Here is a 24242-nt window from a genome sequence, read left to right on the forward strand (position 1 = left end):
AATTGCAGCCTCTTTTTCACAAGAGAGTTGTGAAATTTAATGATTTGTAAATCTTAAAAAGTTTCAAATATATGTTATTATTACTATCTAATGGCTGGGCAAGAAATACTAGAAATCAGGCAATTAATTCATAAGCAGATTTATGGGAAATACAAGTTGCTTTTTAAAAAAGGGCAACTTGACTTAAGACTTTCAATTTAGCTTTTTACACACGTCTCCCAAATGCTTATATTTCAATCAAGCAAATTCAATACATACTGTCTTTATTTTAAAAGAGGCACAAATAGCCATTGAAAAATTATGTTGGTCTGAGGTGTATTAAATTTAAATCCACAATTGCCTAGTTTGCCTATCAAGGCACAGGACAGTACAGTGGATATAAAAAGACAAAAACAAAATTCTTCCTGTATCAGCCCCACAAAGGGAGGGAATAAGTCAACAGAGGGACAACCAAGAATATCATAAGCATTATCAACTTAGAAAATAGTGAGAAGCAGGGAAAGACAACAAGATTAAAGAGAGACAGATAAAGGATTGACTCTGCTAGTCATCTTTAGGGCAATACCACAAAAATCCAGCTGAGCTGCTTCAGAATAGTGGAAGGATTAAGGTCCTGCAATGCTTTGGGAGGTAGAAATGAATACTGAAGAAAACAGAGGGGAAAGGCAGCTGAACCAGGTCAAATAAAAAAAGAAGATATCCATACTTGTGATGATAAAATGTCATAGGTGTTAAGGGGTTGAATCTGTCAAAGGCAATGACAATGATCCTAATGATATGGACCCACATCATTCAATCTGTCTACCAACACTTATTTAGCACCACCCTTATTTAGCAAATATATGCCGGGCAAGGCAGCAGGCAATAGGGATACTAAGACAACAGCAAAAAGCAGACTGAGACAATGAGCACACATATAGATCAATAAAAAAGTGCACACAAGGTAACCTTGGCAGCTCCAGAGATGTCTCAGGGAGACAGTGAAGCCTACACTGAGTCTGGAAGGAAACCAGGGATCCCAGAGGTTGACAAAGAGGAAGGAGAAGAGCTCCAAGGCTGTTTGAGATGAAAACTGGAAAAATAGGCAGGGCCAAGATCATGCAGACTAAAGGCCAAAACGGTCTGTATATCAGGTTCTAGAGGTAAGCCTCAAGTGTCCTCAGTAAGGGAGAGCCTACTTGGACAGGAAGACAATAAGAAGCTTAGTCCAGATGAGAGTGGACATGGACCAAGTGCCAGAACGAGAGTTGTGGCTGTTGAAGTGTCAGGTATGTCAAGCCACAATTTAATGACAAATCCTCAAAAAGAGGACAGCCTTGATCAAAGTTTTAAGAAAGGTCATCATTTGTGGAAGCTTGCCTGCTTCTTTCTTAAAACTTTCATGAACCTATCTTTTTAGTAACAAAAGGTGCTGAAAAGGGTAGTAAATACAATATTCCGATGCTTACTGACTATAAAAAACCATTTTCCTTTGAATTATGCTGGCAGACAAGGAGTTCCTCTCCCAAGCTCATCTGGCAAGCATTCAAATCCTAACTCCACTGGACGGGCTATATCAATGCTCATATAGTCAGAACAAGCAGTAACAGTGACACACTCAAGGTCTCTGCCAAGAATTTTAGTCTCGATTGGCCCAAGACTGCCCGGCACGGCATGCCTACAACACAGAAAGCACTGCACCATGAGCACGAGGGAAAGGCGAGATGTGCACATCAGAACGCACTCTTGGTTCCCTTCCAAGCCCATCCTGCACTGATGAGCCACAGTCAGACATACTATACTTTGACTCCAACATGGTGATGTCACCAGTCCAACAAGCATGAGAGATGGACAACAATAAAGCACATTTAACAAACTACCTTCTCTAATGCTGTTTCCCCTATCTGTATAAAAATCATACAGGATTCCTTGAAAGATTTAACAGTGATAACTTTGTCCAACCTTTGACAGACAGCTGTGCACTTGCTAGAGCAGTTCAGCACTATCATGGAGGGGAGACTCTGGTGGTATCCGGAGGAGGTTCCCCAGATGCTGCTGTCCAAAGATAACATGGAGCTGAGTAGAATTTCTATATCTTTATGCAGAACCTAAGTGAGATCTCTACTCTCTCAAAAAAGTAAGCCTAATTCTCCATACAGGAAAAAGTAAATCAATGGAAGATAATGTCTACAATAAGGCTGCAGTACTTGTCTAACAGTACATTTAGACAGATACTATAAAATGACAATGATCACAGAACTTAACAGCAGGCCAAACTGCTTTTGGAAAACTAGGGAGATTTTAATAATTTCAGGCTTTCTCTGAAATAATTTTTTTTCACCTTTTAAACATCTATATAATCATTTCATGCAGAAATTAAATAAATATAAAGATCCCAGAAAGTGTCTTAGTCAGCAAACATCTGCCTTAGTAGCCAAATTTTGAGAGATGGCTATTAAAGGCACTACTAAGTTACATAAATTTTAGTTTATGTTAATTTAATTTAAATCTTAAAAAAAAAAAAAAGATGTCAGATGATTATTTTGTCTCATAAAACAAGAATCAACAGAAAGTAAAACCTGTATAAAGAAAGATGTCAACATCATCCCAAGGAAAATTGAAAGAATACAAATAAAAAATGGAAATGATCTGCAAAAAATTAATACAACAAATGATTTTATCCATCAAGGACACTGGGTTCACCCCATTTGGACCTCTAAGTTAAAGTTAAAGAATGAGAAATGGCATTAAAAAGAAAGAAAGAAAAGAAAAAGCAGTCCCACTGGGACAACTTTGTAATTAATAGAGGATATTCATGGAGGTGATATAAGGGAAGTTGAGTGGTGATTGATTTATAAGGTATTTAAAGGATGGGTAAATATTGAAGGTATGAAAAAAATCTCACGATGATAAAAGGTATTGGTAGGGAATAAGGGGGTTTTCAAAAAATGTTATCTGACAATGGAACACATCTCAATCAACTGAAATTTGTAGACAACATATGATCCTATTAACAATAATATTGCTTATTAATTATGAAAAAACATTTGACTCATTAAAGCAAAATGCTATCTTAAGGTCTTGGAAGACTTAATGGGATGTAAATAGTTTTGTTCAATGACATTCTGATAATATGCATCCAGTGAGGAGATTTGAAAGTATGACATTTGCCTGTATGGTCTGGAAGTCCAGTATATGGTCTAAGGCAAAAAAGGATCCCCAGTGAATGGTAAGGTTCTCTAGATCTCTTGTTTGCAGATGATTTCCTGCTGATTGCATCCACCCAGAAGACACCACAGAGAGCCTCCTGAAAGAGATCTGCACTCACTCAAAGGAGTTTGGCTTGACTATCCACACAAGGAAGACCAAATGGATACTCGGGATTCCAACATGTCTGAATGGGCACCAATATTATCTATATCTGGGTCCAGCAATGAAAAAGAAGCTGAGAGTAATCTTGATTGCTTTTGGAAAACTGCAATGCCTTTCTAAAAAATAATTCCGAGCTTCCATAACAACAAAGACCCCTCTGTTTACCTCTCCCTTTGAAAATCTATAGAAAAAACTCTCATGGAAAGCAGTGAAAGGAGACATGATTGGTGTGGGCAGGCCGCAACATAAAAGATACAGGCACATAGACTAGGCAGGCATAAATGGCTTGCAAAGTGTATCATGGCAAGAATTCCCCAAATGATGAGATAAAAATGTAACTGAGTATTCTTTACTTCAAGATTCAGCTCAAGTGCTAACTTCTTTCATCATGAAGGCTCTCCTGGTCCTTTTGTATCTATTTTGTATACACTGCTTCCACAAGCATATTGTTCTCCCCATTACTCCTCACCCTTACAGAACTTCAATTCTGTCTTCTCTTTGCCTTGGTATCCCCCAGAGGAGAGTGCAATACCTGACACATAGCAGGCATTTAAATGTATGTTGAGAGACTAACAATATATGGCTGCAATTCACACATAACAACGAATCTTTGAAGTTTTAAAAAACACTCAAAAGGTCAACAGAGAAGTGTTTACTGGACAAAGTAGATTATAACACATCCCCCCCCCAAAAAAAAAATGATGTAGAAATTAAGAATGTTACGGGAGAAAATAGGACCCCCTCTCCCAAAAAGAAAGACTCAATTATCGAATAAGGGCTAGTACCTCCAGTGGTACTACAAATTGTCAAGAGAATGAAAAGCCCCAGCAGGAGGGCCCAGCCCTCCCAGGACAAAGGAGACATGGAAGATAGTCCCCAATTATTCTGTGTTATCACTGGAGGGGAACACCCACACTGATGAGATTGCAGTTGCTCTGGACTAATATGGTACAAGCAAAGCTTTTGCCTCCTACCCGATTGGTATGAGCTGGGGGACAGTCATCCAGTCTGACACCAAAGGTTCCTACAGCAGTTGGCTTTTTTTCAAACGTTTTCCTCATGATGTTTGGGATGCCTTTTCTCCATGTGCCTTTGTCTTTTGGAGGACTGGTGTCATCTTTGGTTATTGTTGAAAATGAGGAAGTGATATATTGGGGGAAAAGGAAACAAAAATATTTGAATCACTAATCAAGTACATGAATTATGTGGGTTTAAATAAGGAAAAAAAAGATGCACCAAAATATTTAACAATGTTGCAGATCATCCTAATCCATCTTGTCTTTTATCTTTCATTATCAAATGGAAAAAAAAAATGAAAATACTTCCATTTATTTTAAAGTGCACTAACAGTTTTTTTTTTCCTTTATAACGTGTAATATTCTGAATTTAACAAAAAAAAAGTATCTTTTATAATTATGATAACTAAGCTAAGGAAGATTTCTTTAAAAATTGTAGACTCCTAATTGTATACTCCAGCACGTCAATTTTACAAGTTTCTAATGCTCCTCTAGTTGTACAATTTATACCCACACATATACACACAGACACAAAATGTGTGAATACACATGTTGTGAGTCTGCCAGATGTGTAATATCAGCGAGTGGAGCTCATTCTAGAAGTATAAATTCCTGCTCTGCAGGGGGTCAGAGAGTAGCCTCTAACACTTAGAAGTTAAGAGTCTTGTGCAGGGTCACACAATATGGGCCAGAGGTGAGACTTGAGCCTAGGTCTTTTCTGAGACCTGCTGTCTTATCTACTATTCCATGCTGCCTCTTTAAACAGAAAAATAAAGGGCTGAATAATATGGCTGGAGGTTTTCAGATCTGTTACTGATAATGTTATCATGCTGTTTTCCTACTGAACTAGTCTTAATGAGAGTTTATTAAAGAGATATTTCAATTATTAGTGTTGATAGTAGTGAATCTTGTTAAAAAAGATGGAATCTGAAATGATGCTATTCCAAAGTGGGCCTCTTGAAGTTCTATCACCCATCTAAATATGTTAAAACTATGTGTGTGACATACTAGTTTCCTAAAACTGTCCAGGTTTGATTTCTATATAAAACAATAGGAGCTAAAACTGATTTCTCTCTCTCTTTTTTTTTAAACTTCTGTAATATAAATCAAAGTTACATCTGAAAAAGTTCTCCCAGGTTTATGGCTCTTGGAAGCCACATAAACCCAACTATTGCGGGTTTGTAATATTTCTTTCATAAGGAAAAAAATTTTAAAGTTAAAACATTTTTAGAACTTAAAATTATAATTCTGTAAGTTCTAAGTACTATTCACTGAATTTATTCAATCTATCCAATAAAAGCATGAACCTTTACTGAGGAGTTTTCTTTCTGACTCTTCTTTGGGAGAGTGTGGACTCTGGAATTTTGGTTCCGATTTAGTACCAAGGAGAGTCTGCCTGATACTGAGACTTTGGCGAGGTGTTTTTGGCAACTGGTCTGCTTTGCTAAAGGAAGAAAGTAAACAGTTAGCATTTACTGGATCTCTCTCCACTTCCCCACATCCCTTCAAATCAACAACAACAAAACCCCTAACAGACAGTGAAACATCTCACCTCATCAGACTACTATATTCCTTTATCCTTCGGCTAATTAGGTCTCTGCTAGTGACTCCAGTATCCTATCAAACAAATAAAGGCCAGGATTGAAAAATCAACTTTATCAACTTGCCTCAAGCAGCAAGCTTCTCTCAGAAATGACATTTGAACAGCTGTGCAGAAAAAATGTGAAAAGGCCTAGATTTAGCTTAGTGTGATGTCTGCTGGCAGAATTCACTTTAGTAATGGTCATCACCACAGTAACAAAATGGAGTATTTTCATTGTGCCTACTGTACATTATCTTGATTATGTATCATAAATCATTTGAAAGGTTATCACATGAACAAGGGGCCACAAAACAACGGATAGTTACATTCTATGGAGGAAGAAGCCTCCCAAGAATGAGAGAAATGTGCTCCATGGGAAGGAAATGGATTCCATGTCAGTGGAAACATCGTCAGTGACATGATGGCAGGAATTTCTACCCTCGGACAGGAACTACATGAGAACTATCTCTGAGGTCCTTCTCAACTTGGGAGATTATATAAACTCCCTTGTTTCTCAAAAAAAATCCTGTAAAGTTATAATCTTCCCATTAGAAAGAAAAGATACAGGGAGGCTAAGTTACAATGGCAAAGTCAGCCTCTTGATGAACAGTCCCACAGGGCAGTCCAAGAAAGCACAGCAAATTCATCCCCTGATCTCCCTGGTTCCATAATAGTGAATTTCTGTCAAGTTACAACAGAGATACATTCTCTTCTCACTATTAACAGCTTTACAGCAAATGGCATATAAAATAAAGATTTCCAGACTGAAATCTTGGGACCCCCTCAAAAACGTACCTCTTCACTGAGGTTGCTGCTTTCTTGGATGGTCTTGATCCAGGCTAACATGTCATCTCTGTCTTCAGCTTGAAATAAATATTCACAATCTGAAGTGGTAAGCCTGAATACATTTTTCCTCTTGGTTTCACTATAGGAAATATCTATTAAGCAAGCATTTACACTAATAGGTTGCTCTTCCTCTGATGGAGTTGTCTGTTCTCTTTTATCTTTGTGCAGGTAAAGTGAATGACCACGAAGGACGACATACATCTGTTTCCATGGTCGAATGCTTCCACCAACTCTCTACAAAACAGAACCAGTGCATAAAGGATACTGTCTTGAGTATTTGTGCAAGCTGTTCATAAAAATATATATATACATCAATTCAAAAAGGTCTTCCCTTTTGGATTAGTAAGAAAAGCTCATTTTTATGGACTGTTATAAGTTTCATAATAAGGACACTAACGTGCTATATAAACAGGAGATATCCCTACTTATGAGGAATCTTAATGAGGAAATATAAATGAAAAAACTATATAGTAAAGCATAAATAATCTGCAAATTATACACACAATGTGGAGAAAACAAAATAAAAAGGCTATCAGAATGAAGTGTGGCTTGGCCAAGAGGATCCAAAATATATCATGAATATAAAACAGAATATAATTGAAAAAAGTATTCAATAATTTTATGCTAAATGATAATATCCAAACAGACAGCAAATTTATTATAATGAGTTTAATGGCTGAAAGGAACTTTAATTATGATTACTTTGGCCAGTAGACACTTAGAAATTTTTTATACTAAGATTTCTCCTGAAGTTTATAATATCTAGATAAAACTTAAATACATCTAATTTATAACAAAATAAAAATGGATTTTCAAAAAATTCCTGATATGTAGATTAATATATATTGATCAAAGCAAAGAAAATTCCTTCCTTTCTAGAAACTTTGCAGCTATACTGCTTTAGTATATGGACAAATGTACAAAATTAAAAATCAATGTTTCAAAATAGTCAAATGAATCGATTGAATTTTTGTGGAGTTTTCACTCCGGGTAGATACAGATTTTACTTAAAGATTTAATTTGCTATGTGCTTACCTCACTTGGATATTTAAGAATAGTTTTAAATTTTAATACCTTTCCCTTATCAGTGACAAGTTGTCGAAAATGGAGCCATCCTTCTTTGGCAGCATCACTAAATACTTCTGAAGAGGAATCTTTTCTGGACCCAGAATCTTCTGAAGATTTTTGGCTGTCTAAGACCTATACCAAAACACAAAAACTTAATTAACTTGTCATCTATTTCCCCTTTAAAACAATTTGTATGAAGAAGGAACCTAGGAATATAGACTAGGTCTATGAGATCTTCAGTATTCAACTTTCAAATTCCTCAAAAGTGATTTCAACTAACTTGGTTAGAATTTTAATGAATACCTTCTTTACAACCTCTTTAGCAACTCTGAATCACCTGGAAGCTTTACCGATCTTTCCTTCACCAATTCTTACAAACTCTATGATATGATTAGTAGAGAGATCCCCTATGTGAGGAAACTCCCTCTACCTATGTAGGCTGGAACATCCTCTGCATTCTTTTAGAGAGTTGCCTGTCAAAATGCAATTTATTTTTGCATGGAAGTCATAAGATCTTAGTAAAAACATATGCATTTGGTTAGCAAAGCTTTTGACAGAATCACAGAAAAGCAGCAAAAATGAATACACACACACACACACACACACACTTTAAATAATTTAGGAATATTTGGAAGAATGAGATAGCATACTTGACAAATATGTATTTTATAACAACTGGATGAAGAGATGAGCTTATATTAAGTATTTTCCAATATATTGAGAGCTCACTGAAAAAAAAATTCAACTTATAAAAGTATAAGGTTGATTTCTTGCATTCAAATTCATGATCAAAATGAGTGAGCTTTAATAATAAAAAAGAAGCAAAATCAACTATAATATGCTTGAATAACAAAATAAGAATTTACCTTGATTCCTTTCAAGCTAGATACATGTTTAAACGACCTGTTGGGGAAATAAATAATATCTGCTTATAACACATACAAAAAAGTAAACAAAAGGATATTCTGTCTGGGTCATATGGAAGAACTAACATTTAATAAATAGTTGATTCAACATTATTCTAAAAGGATTTTTTAAAGGGTGAGTGAAAACATAAATAAATAATCTCTCAATTTTATAAATTTTTCATTCCTGATTGAAGTAGTAATTAAAGATCCCTAAGAGATTAATTACAATTATCTGGCTGTGGCAACCAGGATTCTACATACCTTACTGTCATTTTTGCCTCATAATTATCTCATCTGCTTTGACAGTCCCAATGGAAAAGGAAAACTTTTAGGTGCACTTATAGGACCATACTAAAGTTAATTTTTTCATTCTGTACATCTGATAAAATGTATTTGTTTATTAGGGGTGACATTAATTTTTTTGTACTTTTAAATGTTGTATATGAGAAAGTCTAAAATGGAATATCTCAAAATCTCTACACAGAGAAGTTGTATGCAAACATTCAGGACTCACCCTTTTGCCTCTTCTCTGTAATCATCCAGTCCTTCATCATATGATTTTGATCTCTCAGTCTTTGAGTTGCGTTGACCATCTAGGATGGGACCAACAGATCCTAGATAAATAAATTGAACATTTACATGTATACATTTGGGGTTCTAACTTGTTGTACTGATAATGAAAATTATAAAATATCATGACCTCCTAGATAAAAAAATAAGTGAGGCATTAATTTATACTTACCATGGTCATGTGATAGCTGACGTCGAATTAAAGGGGCTGAAGTTGTAAGGCTTGGAGGAATCGTCGCTATAGTGGGCACATGAGAGGTGGATGCTGAAATGACAGCAGATGCAGGAATGTGTGCTATATCATGATCGATGCTTGGACTGGTTGGCTCATCTATAAAGTAAAATACAATATATTAACCTATTAAATGGTGTCATTAACAAACCAGAAATTAGAGAATAATCTGGCAGAGTTTCTAAATAAGAATTTTAAAATTAGTCATAACCCAACCTGAGGGTGCAGCAGATGTGATCTTATTCTCTAATAATATTTTAGTAAAGAGAAAAACCAATTAACTTTAAAACTGATTATCACCATTATAAAATACAGTAATTCAAAACATTTAATTCGTACTAAACATATTCTCTGCACAAAAACCAAGTAACTATCAAAGTAACTAGCTTTGAATCTCCACTTTAATAGTTCAGTTTCAAGTCCAACTCAGTATAAAAAGTGACATTATTAAAGAAAAAAAATATAAAACAATGATAAAAAAATAACAAAATTAGTATTTTCTTACACTAAATTGTCCTTTTTTCATTAACTTATTATATAAGGTAATGCGGTATACTTTAAATGATACTATCCCCTCCATTTCAGGGATACTACAAACGTTTTACAGTATTCAATGAGGCTGAGTAGAAAACTTGATACTAGGAAGTTTTCAGTTTGGGGAAATATTGATATATTACTATAATAAACACATGCTTTGATTCAGTAAAGAGATTTCAAAAACCTATTAATCATGTAAAAAGGCAGAGATAACAATCTTTTGAAATAAAATAAAAATTCAAATGAAGATGTGATCATGTATTCACGATATAAAAACAAATGCAAAAAAAGAAAAATTATGACTTGTTTTATGATATTAGAATGTCAGAAGACAATCTATGTCATGAGGTTATTTCTTTTGCTTTGGAAGTTATGGAAATGAAAGAAAAATATTTTTGAGCTAATAATTCAAAATAAAGTCTTGCTAATGGGCATAATATTCTACTTTAAAAAAAGGGGGGGGTTGGGTGAGAAACATTAGCAAATGAAAATTCACAAAGTCTTAAAAAACCACTAAGTTCCTAAAGAGTTCTAGTTAGTGGTGGGGATATTTTTCTCAAGGAAATAGGACTAATATTACAACTACAACAAATAGGATGTATTTTTATATTTAAAATTAGAAATGAGTGGAATTATTATTTGTTAAAACAGTTGATAAAAATTTGATGAATTGTAGATCTCATTAGGAAGAAAAGGCATAATAATCATCAAGTCAGGAATTAGCCATAATATCCTTTTAAACTTCACCCAGCTGATTTTTAAATCATAGTACCTGTAATAAATTGGTTCCAAATAGTTGCAAAATTAAGCATACATATAAAAAATACAAACACACATACACTGCATGGAACTTCCTCTGACATATATTCATATGTCAATACATATATTCAAGAAAGATTATTCAATAAATTCTAAAAAGCAGATGTTTCAGAGAAATTTCACCTATACTTCACACCACAGAAAAGAACACTATATAATTTCAAATGTATAGAAACATTAAAAACTGAAACAAGTAATCTGAAATAATTCTTTTGTATTTATTGAAATGTGTTTTCTGAGGTCTGGAGAGACTTACATGAACTGATGCAGAGTGAAATGAACAGGACCAGGAGATCATTATATACTTCAACAACAATACTATATGATGATCAATTCTGATAGATGTGGCCATCTTCAATAATGAGATGAACCAAATCAATTCCAATAGAGCAGTAATGAACTGAACCAGCTACACCCAGCAAAAGAACTCTGGGAGATGACAATGAACCACTACATAGAATTCCCAATCCCTCTAATTTTGTCCACCTGCATTTTTGATTTCCTTCACAGGCTAATTGTACACTGTTTCAAAGTCCGATTCTTTTTGTACAGCAAAACACTGTTTGGATATGTATACATATATTGTATTTAAATAATTACATATTTAACATTATTTAAATATACAAATATATGTATTTGTATATTTAAATATATAAATAAACAATATTTAAATGTTAACATATTTAACATGTATTAGTCAACCTGCCATCTGGGGGAAGGAAGGGAAAAGTTGGAACAAAAGATTTTGCAATTGTCAATGCTGAAAAATTACCCATGCATCTTGTAAATAAAAAAAAAAAAAAAGAAAGAAAGAAATGTGTTTTCTGCAGCAATTTTTTTGGTAGTTATTTAAAGACACTCCTACCTAATGGTGAATAAAAGTAGAATCAAGAACCTCTGATTTTGGAAATTTCCTACATTGTAATGTTAAATGATGTAAAAATTCTTTGAATAACTGAATTTTTTTTCAAAACTTATGTGAGAAAAGCCAATGAAAATTTTACTATTATGACGATTTAATTGGGAATTATATTTTTGCAATCAAATTCTGTTATGGTAAGAAAGGCTCCTAAAGATGGTCACATGCTGTAGCTAGAGGCATAGAAGGAGCAGAGTAAAAACTAGAGCAGTAACAAGAGGGAGAGAATTAAACCAAGGAACATAAGCTTGATGCATGTCACCATGAGATGGAGATTATGAGTTATAAGAATCATAAGTTAAATAATAACACCGACAACTTCTACCTGCCTTGGGCAAAGGCCTTAGAAGTGTCAAAAGTGAGGTGATGTGTTTTGTTACCCATTTTCCAACTCCATCTTCACCAAGTTCAGACTGCACTCTGCAGCACTTTTGAGCTAAACCACTAAACCTTCCAGCAGGGGGTCTCATGGACGCTGGCACGCTTCCAGGTCACTCTCATGATCAAGGATGTGGGTGGGCACATCCTTTGCCAAGTACTGACAACTCTGGACTCTCAGGTCTGCTTCTGGCCCATGTAGAAACCTGCTTCCTTAGCTCTTTCTTCATTAAGCCCATCTCCCCTGAAACTCTAGAGCAGTGGTCCTCAAACTCTTTAAATAGGGGGCCAGTTCACTGTCCCTCAGACTATTGGAGGGTCAGACTATAGTAAAAACAAAAGCTCATACTGTCTCCGCCCCTCAGCCCATTTGCCATAACCTGGTGGGCTGCATAAACGTCCTTAGTGGGCCGCATCTGGCCTGCAGGCCATAGTTTGAGAACCCCTCCTCTAGAGGACTGCACATAGACCCCTGATCCTGACCCATATAGACCATGAAACAAGGACCAGCTGGGGGAAGAGACAGAGGAATGGGGGGAGAACCACGACCACTTTGGCTCCTGATCATGCTCAGGTGGCTAAAGGGATGATGGATTTGGGCCAGACCTCTCTGCACAAGGTTCTACCATGGGATGAGAGACCCTCCTCTAAGCCCCCTGCCCGTGAATCAATCGTACCGGTGAGAAGGGAGCAGAACTGGCAACAGGGGCTCTCAGGGTCCATGGGGCTGACTGACCAGTCCCAGCCCCTCTGCTCAGGTATTGCAAAGAACTCGGTGGTTCCCATCTTCCCTATCACCATCCCCCACCTCTCAGAGGAGAGCTTCTGCAGGTAAGGGCAGCCAACTGGTCTAACTTCTCAAAGGCTTGGCAGTTGGAGGTGGTCCCAAGGTTCCATGGTCTTCAGGCCTCAGAGGGCAAGAAACTCCTGTCTTTGGTGGGAGGGGAGGGTCACAGAGATCAGGGGAGCTCCAGCCCAACTCCTGCTTGTCTGAGACAAAACAGGATTCCTGATGTGAAGAAATAAGACACAGAAACATGTTCTTCTGGTAAAACTGATTTTTCCTGCGATGGTTCAACCTTTACTTCTACAAAAGCCAGAGAAAATTTCTCTTCCACCAGCAGTCTCAAGAAACAAATGATCCGGTAGCCACTGAAACCATTGAAAAATCCTTAGTGTGCCCCTTTGACACTTTGCACAAGTGGGATATACACATCAAGCACTGCTATCCCTTCAGTTAATCCTGAATCAATCCACAAATAGTATTTTGCCAGCACTGTTATGCTTCCTTATTCCAGGTAGATGAGTTCTTATGACCTGTAAATTATTTCCCCTTTTGTACTGTTTAATTTTATCTACAAAATATTCTCCAAAAAGTTTCTCAAGTTGTACAGAGCTTTCTCTTCAGAACAAAATCTCAGTACCATTAATTACTCTAATAGATTCAGTGGGCATTATAAGAGCAGCTTGTGTAAACATATGGAGATCTTTCTGATCAACTGTTTGCATGAGCCTCTTAAAAGTCGAATGATATGCCAAGGGTCACAGAACTAAGAAGGTCTGAGACTTGACCCCTCTTAATTAGTGCTTAATTAGGATTTGAATAATGCTTAAATATACTGCAGTTTTTTAAATAGCCCTTCTTATCTCACTAAATAATAACTGTAAAATGCTTTGCAAATTTTAAAGAGCTACATAAATAGTAGTTATCATGTACAATTTTAATTCATTTATAGTTTTAGGTTTGACACTGCTAGGCTACCATCCTTTGTATTTTTTTTTTCATTAATTCTCTTGATATTGTTGTCTTTTTGTTATTCCAGATGAATGTTATTTTTTTAGCTCTATGAAATAATTTTTTGGCAGTTTGATTGGTATAGCATTGACCAAGTAGACCAATTTAGGTAGAATTGTCATTTTTATCATATTAGCTCAGCCTAGTCATGAACAATTGATATTTTCCAGTTATTTAGATAGGAGTTATTTTGTGTGAGAAATATTTTGTTAATGCATTCATATTGAAAGGGTAATATTCCCTTTTTAAAATAAATTCAGACTGATGAAGGGAAAGGCATTTTTAGGTTAATGGAAATTCTTAATTATAAAATATTTATAAAATCAGGTAGAAGTTTAAAAACCTTGACAAACGAGACACAGAATTACTCAAAAACAATGAAATTCAATAGCAAAAATAATACCTACCATTTATATAGCACTTTGAATTTATAAAATACAGTCTCATTTGAGGCTCACAAGGCCCTGTTGAAGTACTGCAAATAAGCAGAACCAGGAATACATTGTATACAGTAATAGCAAGATTGTGTGATGATCAAACATGAAAGACTTGGTTCTCAGCAGTTCAGTGATTCAAGGCAATCCCTATTAATAAGCTTTGGGTAGAAAACACCATCTGCATCCAGAAAGAAAACTATGGAGATTGGATGTAGATCAACATATGCTATATTCATTTTTTTTTTAAATCTCGTGATTTTTCCCTTTTGTTTTTTCTCTCCCAACATTAGTCATAAAGAAATATGCATTAAAAAGTTAATATACATACATAACCAGAAAAATAAAATAATAAAAAATTAAAAACCACGAACTCTTACAATGTCTGTGAGGGCAAAAGAGACCTCTTACCTTCAATATAATTAAAGTAAGAATTTGCTCATCTGTTTTGCTAGAGAAAGATCAAAGAATAGAAACTAGCTCACAGGTTTCTTTTATGTGAAATTGAATTGCCCCCCAATAACCCAATAAATGTTGGTACTGTTTTTGACAACAATGTATATTTCTGACTAGGAGTCAGAAAAAAGCCACTCACCTGAGCCATTAAGAAGTTACTGGTGAATCTGCAGAGAGCAGTTTCAGTGAACAAGGAGGTTGGAAAACTGCAGACTCTCTGGGAGGGGGGAAAGGAAGTGGAAATGCTGCATAAAGAGCTTTACCACAAAGGGGAGGAGAGGTGTCTACAGGGTTGACAGCTAGCAGGGAGGGTGGCAACAAAAAAGCCTGGGGCAGAAGTGGACACGATGGTAAAAGGCAGGAGCAGCCAGTGGGGGGGAAAGCCCAACCCTATGTAAAGGAGCTGAACTTGGAGAGGAGACTAGGGAGGGAACTAGGGAAGAGCTGAATAAGAGGTCTGGATGAAAAGCAGCAGTTATTGGTGAAAATATGAAGAGAAGTTTCTGCTAAGTTTGTTGGGAAGAACAAAGGCCATGGAAAGCTCGAGAAGAGACGAGCAGATCTGGGTAGCCACTGTGGAGTGGGCTACAAGAGTCAATTAAGAAAAAGGAGACCAAGGGGTAAGATGGGGAAGAAGGCTTGTCTGAATTTTCCAAGGTCCTCTCAAAACAGATCCCCTACACAAGATGGGATAGACACTTCTAGCCCAACACAACTGAGGCTGGCAGGAAAGGCTGGGGGCCCCAAGTGATTGTGGAGGACAACTAAATGGGCAGCAGGTACTTAAGTACCGAGTCCTGAGACGGCATTGGGGTGGGGTGGGGCAGATCCAGTCATGGTCCCAGAGTGAGGAGGCACAAGAACACAGGCCAGTCTGTAGCCTGAGGTGAGTGGACATCAGGCACAGCTTCAGGGTGGTCACGCAGACAAAGCACAAATGAGGAGAGCAGTAAATCGTACCACCTTGGAAGAACTGCAAACTTACAGAGACCTAGCTTTGAAAACAGCTGCTCCAAAAACCCAAAGCTTGGGACAATATCCCCTTCACCCTGGAAGCAGAGCTCAACATTAACAGGGTGGAAAAATGAGAAAACAAACGAACAACAGAAGCTAACCCTAGAAAGTTACTGTGATGGCAGGGAAAGTCAAAACAGAAACTCTGAAGAAGACAACAAAGACAAAACTGCTACTTGCAAAGCCTCAAAGAAAACTGTAAATTGATCTCAAGGCCCAGGGGAAAAAAAAATTACCTGGAAGAGCTCAATAAGGATTTTAAAAATCAAGAGAGAGAAGAAAAATTTGGAAAAGAAATGACAGCGATACCAAAAAAAGAAAAAAAGAAAAAAGAATCAACAGCTTGGTGAAGGAGACACACAAAAAATGAAGAAAATAACTTTTTTTTTTTTTTTTAAGAGGCCAAATGGTAAAAAGAGGCCTAAAAATTCTTTTGCAGAGAGGAACTCCTTAAAAAACAGAACTGGCAAAATGGAAAAAAGATGTAGAAAAACTCCCTGGAGAAAAGAACTCCTTAAAAAGCAGAATAGGTCAAATGGAAAAGGAGGTACAATAATTCCTTTAAAATTAGGATTGGACAAATGAAAGTTAACAACACCATGAAACATCAAGAATAAAACAAATTTTTTTTAAAAAATGGAATAACATGTGAAACATCTCACTGAAAAATAACTGACCTAGAAAATAGATCAAGAAGAAAACTTAAGAACTTTGGGACACCTGAAAACTATGATCAGGAAATTATCAAGGAAAACTGCTTTGATATTCAAGAACTTGAAGATAAAACAGAAACTAAAAGAATGCATTAGTCACCTCCTGAAAGAGATTCCAAAATGAAAATATTGTAGCAAATTCCAGACCTTTCCAGGAGAAAATACTGCAAGCATTCAGAGAGAAAAAAAATCAAATATTATGGAGCCATAGTTAGGATAACATAAGATTTAGCAGCAGCTGCTATATTAAAAGATTGGGGGGCTTAGAATATGATATTCCAGAGGACAAAGGAGCTAGGATGACAACAAAAAATCATCTACCAAGCAAAAATAAGTATAGCCCTTCAGAGGGAAAACAGTAATTCATTGAAACAGAGAATCCCAAGTATTCCTAATGAAAAGACCAGAGATGAATAGAAAATCTGTCTTTTAAATATAAGACTCAAGAGAAACATAAAACAGTAAACCAGAAAGAGAAATTACAAGAGATTTAATAAAATTAAACTGTTTATCTTCCTACATAGAAAAATGATGTTTGTAACTCCTAAGAACAATAAAAAAAATCATGCCAAAGATAAAGTAGGATGACTGTCTTGTGGCAAACAAAAATCTAGTTGATTTAATAACATAAATTTATTTCTTCAAGTGATTCTCATATACCTTTATCTTAAGACAGTAAGAGAACACCTAGATGCTTTAATGAAATATAGTCACCTGGTCCAAATGAATATTTCAGGTACCAAAAAAACTGGTCAACGAGATTACCAAGCCACTCTCACAGAGATTAGAAAAACTGATGAACAAAAGAGTTACTTTAAGTTTGGATAAGAGTCAACATTTGCATTTTTTAAAAAGGGAAGAAAAGAGAGAAGTTGCAAGCAAGGCCAAGTGAAGTCAGTGTCAGTTAAGTAGATTTTGATTCTTAGGAAAATTAAAAAATTGTGATAGAGATGGTCAGTAAGCAAGTAATGATTCTAAAGAGCCAGGATATTTCGCCAAGAATAATTTTTAGCACAATCGCCTATTTTCATTATTTCCTTAATAGATAAGAGGAATGTTATAGATACAGCTACTTTTTAGCAAAAGCTGAGGTTTTTGTGGATAAGATGGAGAGATGCTGTCAAGGTGAAAATAACATTAAATGCATGAGGCACAAATGCCAGAATGAGTATTAGAATGTAGATTAGACTAGATGACTCTTCCAAGGTTTTAAATTCTATGTAGGAGACAGTTGATTTATTCACCTAAGTTCAAGTTCTGCATAGCAAAGTAATAGACAATTTGATTATAAAAAATGAATATGGACCAAATCCCTATAATACATGAAAGCCAGAACTGGATGGCAGGTAGGAGGATATAGTAATATTATCTAGTTAAGAATGATGAAGTTAATGGCAGTAAGAATGAATATGAAAACATAAAGAAAAAAATGTATCAATTGGTGACAAACCAGATATTTGATACGAAGTAAATGAAAAAAGATTACTGAGAGAAGGAAACAATTTGAAGGGATTTGGGGGAATAGGAAAATAGGTAGAGTTGAACTAAATGTGAAGCTTCCAAATACAGCATTCTTTAGTCATACTTAACTAATGCTACTTCCTGATTCCCTCAACTATTAATGTATTTTTCCTCTTCATATTATTTTGCTTTCTTATCCTCAACACTTTACATTGAGGAAACACTTAATATGCTTATTTAATTGGATTTAGAAAATGAGGGTTTAAGTTAAAGGGAAATAGAAGTTGGAATAAGCAATCTAGATTTGGGAGTCAAAAAAAAAAAAAAAATTAAGTTTGCCAAGAGAAGGTAAAAAAGAAGACTGGGTGGTACAGTGGAATTTGCCCTGGGTTTAAGCTCCAGTTCTTCCAGTGACTTGCTTTGTGACCAAGACATAGTATTTCACCTCTGTGGATCATTTTCTTGAGAAACATGGGCCTATATAATCTGCTGAGGCCTCTCCAGCTTCAATATACCATGAAATCAATAAGGAATAGACATTCGGCAGTATAGGGCTATTCACAATCATAAGGAAGAGGATAAAGACTGATTATGAAAAGCAGCTGAGGTTTATTTAGGGAAGTAGGAGAATAAACAAAGTGAAGTATCATGGATTAGACAGAATTGTTCTCCATTTTATATTTTCACTGGAAAGCCACCTGAGATCACAGATACTAACTCACAACTCCACAACTCTTGCTTCTCTCCGCTGGGAGAAAAGTGGGCATATTGTTCAGTGTACAGTTGGGGTTCAACTCAATTAAATATATGCTGGATGACTTTCTGATTCTCCGAGTCTATGAATAAGGTACTCAGGTAAATTCAATGAATGACTTTCCAATGAGTAAAGACTCTACTATTTATCTCTAAAGCAACATTTAAACAGGTTAGTGTTAAAATGTTAGGTGGCTAAAAGAAAACCACAACAAACAGCCAACCTATTCCATACACCTAGAGAACTTCCTGAGAGCATCTTACACTTTGGGTTTCCAATGACTTTGTTTGCTCTCCTGCCACACTATCTCCCAGCTTGTTGGTCCATGTTCTTCATTTTCTTATGTTCCTCTCATTACTTGCCCTACAATCTTTTGGAAGGAGAAGAAAGGCTAGTAATATGTCTCTAGTTTTTTAAAAGCTTCCTTAATGTGTATATATGGAACAATTACCAAACCAAATCTAATGATGCTATAAAATTTAGATAGGTGGAATCTTTTTCAACAAAACTAATACTGACATTTTTTTGATTTACAAAGTTGGGAACCTGGGACTAGCAATCATCACCTTAATGTAGGTTACCCAAACTCTTTCCATAACTATGTAGTAGGGGCTGGCCTAGAAATTCTATGATTTGGTATCTCCTATTCCCAATGGAATTGAGTGGAACAAAGACATAGAAAGATAACTGTGAATATGAGAAACATAATCTAAAGAAATTCATGGACTCTATGGCATAAGAAAAGCACATAATCAATGTGTATTATCTTTGAGGAACTTTACAATTTTAATCAAGAATGAATTCATGCAATCCAGCAAATCAGGATTTTTCACAATAATCTAGTAGAACAATCTGTTCTCATTTTTGCTATTTATTTTCCTTTTCACAAATAGTGTTCCTTTTCCTCCCTTATCCCATCCCCCAAATCATATTTTTGAATAACATATGACAAGTTAACACTATACATTTGCTTTCCCATCCATGTCAAAAACATACTAAACATAGAACAGTGAATTTCTAGAAGCTAGAGCTAAATTTATTTCTTCTGAAGTTTGAACAAGTTTTTGAGTCCCTTCGTGGTTCTCCCTCCCCAACCGCAAGAGGAAAAGTATGAAAGGAAGAATAATGAGCACCCCATTCAACTTACTAGAATATGTAATCATTAATACAAGGGAAATGTTAATAAAAAAAAACCCACAAAACTTTAGAGCTTTGACATCTGAATTCCAGCTCCAATACTCACAAGCTATATGACCCCACTAAGTCATTCTAGGGCATCACTTTCCTTATTATACAAAGAAGAGATCTGGACTCAACCTTTCAAGTCCCTCTGGCTCTAAATCAATGGTCATGTGTTAATTGGCCATTTAATTAGTTGATTTAAATTTTTTAATCTGTTCTTTTAATTTACTGATTAAATGCATATTGATCCTTCATGATAAGTGCTATATGGAATCCAAAGAATAATACAGCCAGTGCTTTTGTGGTGCTCATAATCTTGATATAAATGAAATCTATTAGGGGAGTTTTTTAATTTACATAAATTTTTAAAAATTACTTATTAGCTTACTTCATCAGAACATGTAGAAACTATCACTGGAAAGTTGGCTTGAACTATTAATATGGGACAACTTTGGAACCCCAAGTTTTCAGACAGGGTCAATATACATTTTTACCACTCCTGAAGTAATGATACCTACTCTCCATAAAAATTATCAAGTGATGATGCAGCTTTTAGGATAACTTATTTATAAACTGTCAAAATTCATTTCTATTTCTCTCTCTCTTAATATCATTTAACCCATCAAAATTATTTGATTTTTTTCAATTTTGCTTTAAAGAATACATTTCAATTCAGCATTTGGATAAGTGATTTAATTGTTTCCACAATCAAAGATTTGATCTTGTTTGATCATTTGATACAAAAATGGGGCTGGGAAGGAGTAATTTTTAAATATGTACTCTTATTTATACTTACCATGATTACATGGTAGTTGATGCCAAACTAAAGTTTGGAGTTGTGAGGCTGGGAGGAACTGTTACTATAGTGGGCACTTGAGAGACAGATAATGAGAGCACAAGCAGGACTATGTGCAATATCATGGTCAATGGTAAGACTAGTCAGCTCAAATGGAAAGTGGAAGTTTGGCCACTGGACAAACTGTCAAAACCTATTTAGATAAATATTTGATTATTTTGTCAATGGACTCGATCAGAAAATGCCACTGAAAAGGTTTCTACAACAAATAATGGACCTAATTTCACCATCAACAAAACTTTAATATCAAGAATTCTATCATCTCATTAAATGTTTTCACTAGCATGTCTATAAAATTACTGATTTATATTTGCTATACTGAAAGATACACATACTAACTCAGTTTAGCTAACACAATACGAAGACTTTGAAGTTGTTACCAGGGATTTACTCTAGTTTTAAAGGTATAAACTCCTTTATAGGATAATTCTTAATACTAGGATAATTTAAACATTGGTGTCTGTTCTATACCAAGACTGCATTTTACAAAACTGAATACATTTTAAGTGAAAGTTCAAAAATTGCATAAATTGCATTTTGTAAATTGCATAAAGTGATTTTGTGACAAAGTTTAATAAATGAATGAAGGCCATATATTAAGAGGAAAAATAAACTATTATCAGAAGAATTATATGGCAAATAATTTGCTTTTCATGAATTTATTATCTTTGAGGCTAGATACTGTATTTTATTAAGACTGGAGCTATTTAATCATAAATTATATGGCTATGAATTTTACAGACCAATTTAAAATTTAAGGGTCAGTTATTTTTAGGAGAATATAAAACAGAAAAAAAAAAAAAAAAAGGAGAAAATCCATATTTTAACCAAATTAACTGATCAACAAGAATTTATTAGCCTCTCACTATTTTTAAGTACTGTGCTATAATACATACTTGGGAGATACACAGAAAGGCAAAAATAGTCTTTGCCTTCAAAAAACGTATTTTTTAATGGTTGGAGATATTTAAAAACAATTACATTTATTAAATTTATGAAGCACTTGAGAAGTTACAAAGAACTTTTACATACATACATCTCACTTCTTCCCTACAGTTCATGGCATGTTATCTCCATTTTACAGATGAATAAACTGAGACTTAAGAGAGGTAGCTTGCTAGGATAACACAACAAAATTAATTATTAGCAAAGTCAAGAATTGAATCTGCTTAAAAATTAGTCCAAGAGTTCCATTAAACAATATAAACAGACTTTTGTAAAAATCATGGCCATTCCAAATCTCTAAAGCATTAGTATAGGTACAGATGGAACAGCCTTTTCTCAGATTTTAGATATAAAAATGTGTATTTATAACTAAGAAGATATACTGAGACAGTTATACTTAATAAAGAGAAGTGTATACTTTATTATTGTAATATATCATTCCTCTGAATAACTTTTTTAAATTGAATTTAGTCATCTGATAAATATGCAACTTTTCAGAAACCTCTTGCATAAAACAAGACATTTATATTTTTTACATGTCAAGTAGTCAGAATTTAAGTGAAAAGATTTAAGGATTTAGGGAATCAATGATTTTAAAATATATATAAATGAAAATAAAAAGCTATTTTGTGAACTACTCTTTAAAATTTTATAAAGAGAAACATGATACTTGATAGCAACTGTCCTCAGATGGTTTACTTCCCACTTCCCCATACCAATACTTTTTATGGTAAATTGGTGCAAATCACAGCGCTTATTAAGCTCATTAATAGTGGAAAACAGGTCACGTGGAAATCACCCCCTGTAGCTACAGAATTTGCAAATGAACAGAGCACAAAATAAGTGCAACAGCTGCAAGATGCTTGTAGTGCCTTTTGATAAAGAGTATGCAGCTACCCAAAGCTTGAAATAAAGAACACCAATCAGTCAATTAGTTTGTGTATAAGAGCAAATTTGGACAATTAACTGTGTGAGCAATTTAAAAGTTAAATTATGTTAAGGTATATTCAAGGGAAAAAATTGCCAACTCTTTTTTTTGACTAGTTTTGACTTTTTTTTTTTCCACTAGTGAAGTCAGGAGCAGTATGACTACCTAAATCAATGATTTAGCTTTGGAAAACATGACATTTTGAGCAGACCCAAGAGATCACTGTACATAGCAACAAGAAGATTATACGACGGATCAATTATGACAGACATGGCTCTTTTCAACAATAAGATGATTCAAACCAGTTCCACTTGTTCAGTGATAAAGAGAGCCATCTACACTCAGAGAGAGAACCATGTGAATTAGTATGTACCAAAACATAGCATTTTCACTCTGTTGTTTTCTTGCATTTTATTTTGCTTTTTTTTTTTAATCACTAGTTTGATTTGATTTTTCTTCTGCAGCACAATAATTGTATAAATATGTACGCATATATTGGTTTAACACATACTTCTACCATGTTTAACATATATTGGACTACTTGCCATCTAGGGGAGGGTGTGGGGAAATTGGAACAACAGGTTTTACAAGGGTTAATGTTGAAGAACTGTCCATGCATATTTTGAAAAATAAAAAGCTTTAATAAAAAAAATTTAAGAAGGAAAACAATATTTTTAGAGCAGGCTTTCCATCTGAAATACATTTAGCCTACTAAAACTTTAGGCTAAAAATTTCCCAAGGTCTTTTCTTAAAATACTCTAAAATTGCTTTACTGTGTTTTACTTTATTGTAATAGTAACAGGGTTCTTAGGTAAATTGTAGAACTTGAAGTAGGTAAAAGTAATCATCTTTTTTTCACTCATTTACCTGCTTATAAATAGAGATATATACTTAGGAAACACTGTACATTTCAATTTAACTTAAGTGATTTTACAAAGTGCTTTTTTTTTTTTTTTTTTTTTTTTTTTGGCATAGTGACAGGGTCATACAGCCAAGAAGTGAGACCAGATTTGACCTCAAGTCCCCCTGATTTCAGGGCTGGTGCTCTTATCCACTGCTCTATCTAGCTGCCCCTACAAAGTACATTTTAACGAATGATTAATGTACATAGCTCATAAAGATGACTACATTGGAAAGAAACCTATTAATAGTTTTTAGCTTATCCATGATAATTAAATTAAATCTCAGCCATACAATGATCCAAAACAATTCCAAGATTTGTGTTAGGAAAAGGCCATCCATATCCAGAGAAAGAACTGTGGAAACTGAATGTAGGTCAAAGCATATTATTTTCACTTTTTTGTTGTTTTTTCTTTCTTGTGATTTTTTTCTTTTACAACATGATTAATGTGCAAATATATTTTAATATGAATGTACATATATAGCCTTTATCAGATTGCTTGTTGTCTTGGGGAGGGAGGGAGAAAAAATTTGGAACTTAAAAATCTTACAAAACTGAATACTGAAAACTATTTTTC

The 24242-nt window shown here is 34.8% G+C and overlaps 1 protein-coding gene across 4 annotated transcripts in view; it reads right to left on the reverse strand.

Annotated features, from left to right (window-relative positions):
- ARHGAP21 (Rho GTPase activating protein 21) overlaps nt 1-24242 on the reverse strand; it is a 128675-nt gene that overhangs the window by 10584 nt on the left and 93849 nt on the right. For 3 of the 4 annotated variants that reach the window (XM_074266947.1, XM_074266950.1, XM_074266948.1), the window contains 8 exons: nt 9514-9672; nt 9286-9385; nt 8730-8766; nt 7870-7995; nt 6745-7029; nt 5920-5984; nt 5675-5811; nt 4326-4468 (listed from right to left, as the gene is read on the reverse strand). In XM_074266947.1, the coding sequence (XP_074123048.1) occupies nt 4326-4468; nt 5675-5811; nt 5920-5984; nt 6745-7029; nt 7870-7995; nt 8730-8766; nt 9286-9385; nt 9514-9672 (1052 nt within the window). The remainder of the gene's footprint in view (nt 1-4325; nt 4469-5674; nt 5812-5919; nt 5985-6744; nt 7030-7869; nt 7996-8729; nt 8767-9285; nt 9386-9513; nt 9673-24242) is intronic. The other variant, XM_074266949.1, reaches the window with a different exon arrangement.

This window comes from Sminthopsis crassicaudata, chromosome 5 (genome assembly GCF_048593235.1).
Source record: "Sminthopsis crassicaudata isolate SCR6 chromosome 5, ASM4859323v1, whole genome shotgun sequence".
NCBI classification, from domain to species: domain Eukaryota; kingdom Metazoa; phylum Chordata; class Mammalia; order Dasyuromorphia; family Dasyuridae; genus Sminthopsis; species Sminthopsis crassicaudata.